The sequence below is a fragment of the Dendrobates tinctorius genome, unplaced genomic scaffold (assembly GCF_039654945.1).
Source record: "Dendrobates tinctorius isolate UK_male_01 unplaced genomic scaffold, ASM3965494v1 ptg000216l, whole genome shotgun sequence".
NCBI lineage: Eukaryota > Metazoa > Chordata > Amphibia > Anura > Dendrobatidae > Dendrobates > Dendrobates tinctorius.
This window is the reverse complement of record NW_027361883.1, coordinates 956332-966189: the sequence shown is the minus strand read 5'-3', so window position 1 is coordinate 966189 and position 9858 is coordinate 956332. Positions and strand designations below refer to the sequence as shown.

General features: G+C 46.9%; 1 protein-coding gene across 1 annotated transcript in view; it reads left to right on the top strand.

Annotated features, from left to right (window-relative positions):
* The first annotated feature begins 1167 nt into the window (after positions 1–1167).
* EMX1 (empty spiracles homeobox 1) overlaps positions 1168–9858 on the top strand; it is a 106718-nt gene continuing 98027 nt past the window's right edge. The window contains exon 1 of the mRNA XM_073555067.1: positions 1168–1774. Within this exon, the coding sequence (XP_073411168.1) occupies positions 1441–1774 (334 nt within the window). The 5' untranslated portion in view covers positions 1168–1440. The remainder of the gene's footprint in view (positions 1775–9858) is intronic.

The window sequence follows — 9858 nt, the reverse complement described above, 5'->3', positions numbered from 1 at the left end:
CTGCACCCCTATAATACACTGCACCAGTCTATTAATATACTGCACCCCTATAATACACCGTGCCTGTCTAATAATATACTGCACCCCTATAATACACCGCACCTGTCTAATAATATACTGCACCCCTATAATACACTGCACCTGTCTAATAATATACTGCACCCCTATAATACACCGCACCTGTCTAATAATATACTGCACCCCTACCTATCGTACCGCTGTGCTCCTCTGCAGCACTCTGAACCCCTGTAACACTCTGAACCCCATGAGTACACTACCTTTAATAGTAAACTACAGTTTGGGCGCACGGCAGGACTCAGAAGGATAAGAGCACCATTTGACTTTTGAGGTGCAAATTTGGATGGAATCGATAGCCAATGTCGCATTTGCAGAGCCCCTGATGTGCCTAAACAGTGTAATCCCCCCACACGTGACTCCATTTTGGAAACCACACCTCTCAGTTAGGTTTTCTAGGTGTGTATTGAGCATCTTGAACCCACAGGTGCTTCACAGAATTTTATAACATTTAGACATAAAAATGAAAAATTAGACTTTTCACACAAAAATATTGCTTTACCCCCAAAGTTTTCATTTTCAAAAGAGTATCAGGAGAAAATGGACCCCAAAATTTATTGTACAATTTGTCTTTAGTCCGATGATACCCCATATGTGGTGTAAAACTACTGTTTGGGCGCACGGCAGAGCTCGGAAGGGAAGGAGCGCCATCTGACTTTTGCTGCATAAAATTGGCCGAAGTAGATGATGGACACTATGTCGTGTTTGGAGAGCCCCTGATGTGCCTAAACAGTGGAAGCCCCCCACAAGTGACCCCATTTTCGAAACTAGACCCCTTCATGGACTTTATCTAGATGTGTGATGAGCACCTTGAATTCACAGGTACGACACAGAAAATCATAACATTGAGCTGTGAAAATGAAAAATTAGATTTTTCCCACATCGGGTGCCATTGGTTATATGGAGACTCCCCCCACCCCACTGTATCCTGCACTTTCAGCCCCTGCCCCTGCAATGACAGCCCGGCTCAGGTCTGTAGGACCTGGGATTTGGGCATCCAGCTCGGAGAGTGAGGAGTTAACCCAGTTGGGGCCCTCCCCTCATGCATGATTCATGAGCTGGGTGGGGCAGCAGTCATGCAGACCCCCGCAGCCTCCTCCACCTCTCAGAAGAGTTGCTGCTCCCCATCACTCCTTCTCCTGAGTGCAGCAGGTGAGGAGGTGCCCAGGACAGGTGACCCCCACTCACCACCTCCAGGAGGAGAAGGAGACCTGTGTGGAGGAATCCCAGGGAAGCCTCGGAGGAGGAGGGCATGGATGCAGGAGTCTGAGGACTGGAGCCTGGAGAGTGCCCCTGGATCGGGGGCATTGGGGGGCAGCACTGACCCTGTGAGGAGGAGGAGAGGGGCCTCCAGGACTGTGAGCCATGTTCCAGCCGGCTGGGAAGCGCTGCTTTACCATTGAGTCCTTAGTGGCCAAGGACACCCGCCTGACCTCCGAGGAGCCCGTGAGACCCACCGCCCTCACCTACCCCAGCGCCACGGCCGAGGCCTTCGTCAGTGGCTTCCCCAGCCCAGCTGGACGCCCCCTGTACACGAGCCCCGAGCTGGTGTTCCCCGAGGCTGCGGTCACCCACCCGCCCCTGAGCGTGCACCAGCTGCACCAGCACCCGCACTCCTTCTACGGAGCCCAGCACAGGGACCCCCTCAACTTCTACCCCTGGGTGCTCAGGAACAGGTTCTTCCCACACAGATTCCAAGGTAACTACCCCACCTGCTGCCCCCTGGCTTCTGGACTGTGCTACTGCCCGGCGGGGCCACTGAGGGTCGTGTTATAGTGTGTCATCAGGTGCCAGTGTCTGCTGTGTATACTGTACGCCCCCAGATACAGTGCCATGCCTGTATATACTGTATACCCCAGATACAGTGCCATGCCTGTATATACTGTACGCCCCCAGATACAGTGCCATGCCTGTATATACTGTACACCCCAGATACAGTGCCATATCTGTATATATTGTATAGCCCAGATACAGTGCCATATCTGTATATATTGTATAGCCCAGATACAGTGCCATATCTGTATATATTGTATAGCCCAGATACAGTGCCATATCTGTATATACTGTATACCACAGATACAGTGCCATATCTGTATATACTGTATACCACAGATACAGTGCCATATCTGTATATATTGTATAGCCCAGATACAGTGCCATGCCTGTATATACTGTACACCCCAGATACAGTGCCATATCTGTATATATTGTATAGCCCAGATACAGTGCCATATCTGTATATATTGTATAGCCCAGATACAGTGCCATTCTGTATATACTGTACACCCCAGATACAGTGCCATATCTGTATATACTGTACACCCCAGATACAGTGCCATATCTGTATATATTGTATAGCCCAGATACAGTGCCATATCTGTATATATTGTATAGCCCAGATACAGTGCCATATCTGTATATATTGTATACCACAGATACAGTGCCATTCTGTATATATTGTATAGCCCAGATACAGTGCCATTCTGTATATACTGTACACCCCAGATACAGTGCCATATCTGTATATATTGTATAGCCCAGATACAGTGCCATATCTGTATATACTGTATACCACAGATACAGTGCCATTCTGTATATATTGTATAGCCCAGATACAGTGCCATTCTGTATATACTGTACACCCCAGATACAGTGCCATATCTGTATATATTGTATAGCCCAGATACAGTGCCATATCTGTATATATTGTATAGCCCAGATACAGTGCCATATCTGTATATACTGTACACCCCAGATACAGTGCCATATCTGTATATATTGTATAGCCCAGATACAGTGCCATATCTGTATATACTGTACACCCCAGATACAGTGCCATTCTGTATATATTGTATAGCCCAGATACAGTGCCATATGTGTATATATTGTATAGCCCAGATACAGTGCCATATCTGTATATACTGTACACCCCAGATACAGTGCCATTCTGTATATATTGTATAGCCCAGATACAGTGCCATATCTGTATATATTGTATAGCCCAGATACAGTGCCATATCTGTATATATTGTATAGCCCAGATACAGTGCCATATCTGTATATATTGTATAGCCCAGATACAGTGCCATATCTGTATATACTGTACACCCCAGATACAGTGCCATATCTGTATATACTGTACACCCCAGATACAGTGCCATATCTGTATATACTGTACACCCCAGATACAGTGCCATATCTGTATATATTGTATAGCCCAGATACAGTGCCATATCTGTATATACTGTACACCCCAGATACAGTGCCATTCTGTATATATTGTATAGCCCAGATACAGTGCCATATGTGTATATATTGTATAGCCCAGATACAGTGCCATATCTGTATATACTGTACACCCCAGATACAGTGCCATTCTGTATATATTGTATAGCCCAGATACAGTGCCATATCTGTATATATTGTATAGCCCAGATACAGTGCCATTCTGTATATACTGTACACCCCAGATACAGTGCCATTCTGTATATACTGTATACCCCAGATACAGTGCCATTCTGTATATACTGTACACCCCAGATACAGTGCCATATCTGTATATACTGTACACCCCCAGATACAGTGCCATTCTGTATATACTGTATACCCCAGATACAGTGCCATTCTGTATATACTGTACACCCCAGATACAGTGCCATATCTGTATATACTGTACACCCCCAGATACAGTGCCATATCTGTATATACTGTACACCCCAGATACAGTGCCATATCTGTATATACTGTACACCCCAGATACAGTGCCATATCTGTATATACTGTATACCCCAGATACAGTGCCATTCTGTATATACTGTACACCCCAGATACAGTGCCATTCTGTATATACTGTACACCCCAGATACAGTGCCATATCTGTATATACTGTACACCCCAGATACAGTGCCATTCTGTATATACTGTACACCCCAGATACAGTGCCATTCTGTATATACTGTACACCCCAGATACAGTGCCATATCTGTATATACTGTACACCCCAGATACAGTGCCATTCTGTATATACTGTACACCCCAGATACAGTGCCATATCTGTATATACTGTACACCCCAGATACAGTGCCATACAGTGATATCTGCTGGGTGCCCTGTATATACAGCCAGGTGACTTATAATGCATATGGTTACACAACTTCGATATATAATAATTGTAGAAGAAACATAAGCTGCTTATTAATATCTAACTCTATCCTAAACATAAGAGACCTGGAGAGCAGCGCACTGTGATCTCCGGCTCTGGAGGAAATGTCAGGGAGAGCCCGGGTATAGCGCGGATCTGCTCCACACACTGACAGCCGCCCGTATATACCGACAGATCTGCACCACAAGCCTCAGGCGCACTACAAGTCCCACACCAGCCGTGGAGCGATCTGGCGAAGGACTGAGAGTAGAGAATAATGCCAAGAAATGGGAGAGATCCCTGCCAGAGAGATCCCTGCCGGAGAGATCCCAGCCGGAGAGATCCCAGCCAGAGAGATCCCAGCCAGAGAGATCCCAGCCGGAGAGATCCCTGCCGGAGAGATCCCTGCCGGAGAGATCCCAGCCGGAGAGATCCCAGCCAGAGAGATCCCAGCCAGAGAGATCCCAGCCAGAGAGATCCCTGCCAGAGAGATCCCAGCCGGAGAGATCCCAGCCAGAGAGATCCCAGCCAGAGAGATCCCTGCCACATGGACATGTAGGATGTTTGCTCAGCAACACAGAAACCAGGGGGGGAGGAAAAACCGACACATGGGAGCTGCAGAGACACTGAACGCAGGAAAGACGCGCAGTCTGAATAGCAACTAGGAAGAATGCGCACAGCAATATATATATACACACAGTAAAGACAGGATACAGAGCGACACATCCATGTGCAGAGAAAGATTAACTAAATGAAAGGCAGAAACACTCAGCTGCCAGCTAATGATGAACATAGGCAGAGTGTGTGCGGATTATAGATATGTGTATATATATATACTGCTATACTGCGCAAGTAAAGGGAACACTGCCATAGCAGGCTGCTTTATGTCCTTGAGCAGTATATATATATACACGTGACATAGCGGTAACGCACGCGGAGCATGCTATATATATACACCCTGTATACGGGGGGCTCAGTGCTGCCCCCGGGGGGCTCAGTGCTGCCCCCGCACGTCCCTTAGTGATCACCAGACCCCTGACATTCTGTGATGGAGACGCGATCCCTTCTATCCGCAGTGTAGGGAGCAGTGTGACGATCACACTATATATATATATACCGCAGCTGCTGTGTGACCCTGATCCGCACGTTCTGTGTCACCGGAGCCATCCCCTGTTACCATTACATATCATCTCGGTGCTATACAGCTGGTGTATACGGCGTGTCTGTATCCCGGTGTACATGGCACCGATGCAGGAGGAGGCACACACCGATCCTGATTACACCGACTGGGTCTGATCACATCTCCGCTGTACGCAGCATCACCGCACGGTATGCACAGCACCGACATCCGCAGCAGCGTGCGGCAAATCTGCGCATCCGGGCGTCAGTGCACAATCACCGCACACACGGCTGCAGAGAAGAAGAATAATCATCATCGTGTAGAAAGCACTGACTGTAATCACAGGGAAAGGGGAAATGCGGGACAGAGAAAGTCACAGCAAGAAAACCGGGGAGGGCAGGAAAAGGAGAGAGGTAATAGATATATAGATGATAGATAAATAATAGAAAGATAGATATTTAATAGATGATAGATTAATAGATAGATAATGGATAGTAGATAGATATTTAATACATAAAGGTTAGATCATACATAGATGACAAATAATAGATAAGAAATAACAGATAATAAGACATATGAGATAATAGATAACATACAATAGATTATAAAGAGATATTGTGATAGATAGATAGATAGATAGATAGATAGATAGATAGATAGATAGATAGATAGATGTTAGATGATAGATAACAGATGATAGGTGACTTGTGGATAATAATTTGGGGAGAGACAAATTAGATCGAATACATGAAAAAAAAACAAAACCCAGTGAAGCAGAAGCGCTGAACGTTCTATTCTCAGCTCCGGGTGGAAATTTCGAATCAAAATATTGAAACATAAATATTATTGTTACTGGTAATAATTCTTCTTTGTAGTAGTAATCATAATAATATTCGCTGCCTTCTGACCCTGATCATCAGTGATCTATCAGTCATTGCTCATCACTCTCATCATCTCTATTTCTATCCCTCCTATCATCGCTGTGATTCTTCTCTCTGTGGCCACGCGTGTCCGTGTTCCCGGGAGTCTCCATTTATCATTAGTGAGATGTGATCAGTTACTGACTGTGATGAATGATGCTGTGAGGTGGGGTTACTCTGAGTGGTGGTGATGATGGTGGTGATAGTGATGATGGTGGTGATGGTAATGGTGGTGGTGATGGTAATGGTGGTGGTGATGGTGGTGGTGATGATGGTGGTGAAGGTGGTAATGGTGGTGGCGATGATGGTGGTTGTGATAGTGATAGTGGTGGTGATGGTAATGGTGGTGATAATGGTAATGGTCGTGGTGATGGTGGTCATGGTCATGGTGATGGTCGTGATGATGATGGTGATAGTGATGATGGTAATGGTGATGATGGTGGTGATGGTCATAGTGCTGGTGATAGTGATGATGGTGGTGGTGATGGTCATAGTGCTGGTGATAGTGGTGATGGTGGTGGTGATGGTCATAGTGCTGGTGATAGTGATGATGGTGGTGGTGATGGTGGTGGTGATGGTCATAGTACTGGTGATGATGGTGGTGGTAGTGATGATGGTGGTGGTGATGATGATGGTGATGGTCATAGTGCTGGTGATGGTGATGGTGGTGGTAGTGATGGTGATAGTGGTGGTGATGATGATGATGATGATGGTGATGATGGTGGTGGTAGTGATGGTGGTGGTGATGATGATTTTGGTGGTGGTGATGATGGTAGTGATGATGGTGGTGGTCCCAGTCCCTGGCAGACACTGTGGCTGGTGCCGGCCTCCCTCCCCCTCCTCATTATTCTCCCACTGATGCTAATCCGCTGCCCCTTCTCTCGGGATGATAATGAGCAGCCATCATTGTCCTGGGGGGCTGCAGCCATCATTGTCCTGGGGGGCTGCAGCCATCATTGTCCTGGGGGGCTGCAGCCATCATTGTCCTGGGGCTGCAGCCTCATGTCCTGCTGCTGGGGGTCACCCCGGGACCTGCTGTCAGCTGTGCCCGGACATGGAGGGGATGCTGCAGCTGCTTTGCACATGACCATGAGTGATAATACAGATCTGTGAGTGATGGGAAGATGTCGGCTGTCGGTACCTGTGCAGGTGATGAGCCCATATCCGCGGCTGATGGGCTCATGGCGACAGTAGATGATGAGGACAGAGATGGGTGATGGGGCATGTCTGTGAGCGACTAGTAAATATGCCGAGATGATGAGTGCAGCCCCATGGATAATGGCCAGGTATTGATGATGCTGAAGGATGCGTGTCTATGGGTGATGAGGAGATATGGAGGATGATGAGGGCAAAGCTATACCTCATTACTACAAGTCTACCAGTGACCAATAATTATCGGCGGATGATGAATCCTCTGCCTGTAGATAATGAGCCCCTGTAAGAGGGAGATGGGCGCATGGATGTGGGTGATGGCCGCATGGATGTGGGTGATGGGCACATGGATGTGGGTGATGGGCGCATGGATGTGGGTGATGGGCGCATGGATGTGGGTGATGGGCGCATGGATGTGGGTGATGGGCGCATGGATATGAGTGATGGGCGCATGGATGTGGGTGATGGGCCCATGAATGTGGGTGATGGGCGCATGGATGTGGGTGATGGGCGCATGGATGTGGGTGATGGGCGCATGGATATGGGTGATGGGCGCATGGATGTGGGTGATGGGCGCATGGATGTGGGTGATGGGCACATGGATGTGTGCGATGGGCACATGGATGTGGGTGATGGGCTCAGGGATGTGGGTGATGGGCGCATGGATGTGGGTGATGGGCTCAGGGATGTGGGTGATGGGCGCATGGATGTGGGTGATGGGCGCATGGATGTGGGTGATGGCAAAGGGATGTGGGTGATGGGCTCAGGGATGTGGGTGATGACTATGGCTGATTAGAGCATGTGTATGAGTGATTAGCAATTATCACTGACTGATGAATACTGATATCTGGGTGATGATTCGGCCTCAGTGATTGGTCAGAGCTGCAGGGATCTAGTGGGAGAGCAGAATGGTGAGGTGATGGCTGCACAGAGGACAATAATAGCAGTGCTGGGATCACAGCTTGTACTGATGTGATGGCCAACGAATGCTGGAGCTTGTAGTTCTACAGGCAAATTAAAAATTATTACAAAGGAAAACTGGTGCATTACCCCTGTATGGAGGTTGTCAGGACACAGATATATCCTCTGTATGGAGGTTGTCAGGACACAGATATATCTTCTGTATAGAGGTTGTCAGGGCACAGATATATCCTCTGTATAGAGGTTGTCAGGACACAGATATATCCTCTGTATAGAGGTTGTCAGGGCACAGATATATCCTCTGTATAGAGGTTGTCAGGGCACAGATATATCCTCTGTATAGAGGTTGTCAGGACACAGATATATCCTCTGTATAGAGGTTGTCAGGACACAGATATATCCTCTGTATTGAGGTTGTCAGGGCACAGATATATCCTCTGTATGGAGGTTGTCAGGACACAGATATATCCTCTGTATAGAGGTTGTCAGGGCACAGATATATCCTCTGTATAGAGGTTGTCAGGACACAGATATATCCTCTGTATAGAGGTTGTCAGGGCACAGATATATCCTCTGTATAGAGGTTGTCAGGGCACAGATATATCCTCTGTATAGAGGTTGTCAGGACACAGATATATCCTCTGTATAGAGGTTGTCAGGACACAGATATATCCTCTGTATAGAGGTTGTCAGGGCACAGATATATCCTCTGTATAGAGGTTGTCAGGACACAGATATATCCTCTGTATAGAGGTTGTCAGGACACAGATATATCCACTGTATAGAGGTTGTCAGGACACAGATATATCCTCTGTATAGAGGTTGTCAGGACACAGATATATCCTCTGTATAGAGGTTGTCAGGACACAGATATATCCTCTGTATAGAGGTTGTCAGGACACAGATATATCCTCTGTATAGAGGTTGTCAGGGCACAGATATATCCTCTGTATAGAGGTTGTCAGGACACAGATATATCCTCTGTATAGAGGTTGTCAGGACACAGATATATCCTCTGTATAGAGGTTGTCAGGACACAGATATATCCTCTGTATAGAGGTTGTCAGGACACAGATATATCCTCTGTATAGAGGTTGTCAGGGCACAGATATATCCTCTGTATAGAGGTTGTCAGGGCACAGATATATCCTCTGTATAGAGGTTGTCAGGACACAGATATATCCTCTGTATAGAGGTTGTCAGGGCACAGATATATCCACTGTATAGAGGTTGTCAGGACACAGATATATCCTCTGTATAGAGGTTGTCAGGACACAGATATATCCTCTGTATAGAGGTTGTCAGGACACAGATATATCCTCTGTATAGAGGTTGTCAGGACACAGATATATCCTCTGTATAGAGGTTGTCAGGGCACAGATATATCCTCTGTATAGAGGTTGTCAGGACACAGATATATCCTCTGTATAGAGGTTGTCAGGACACAGATATATCCTCTGTATAGAGGTTGTCAGGGCACAGATATATCCTCTGTATAGAGGTTGTCAGGACACAGATATATCCACTGT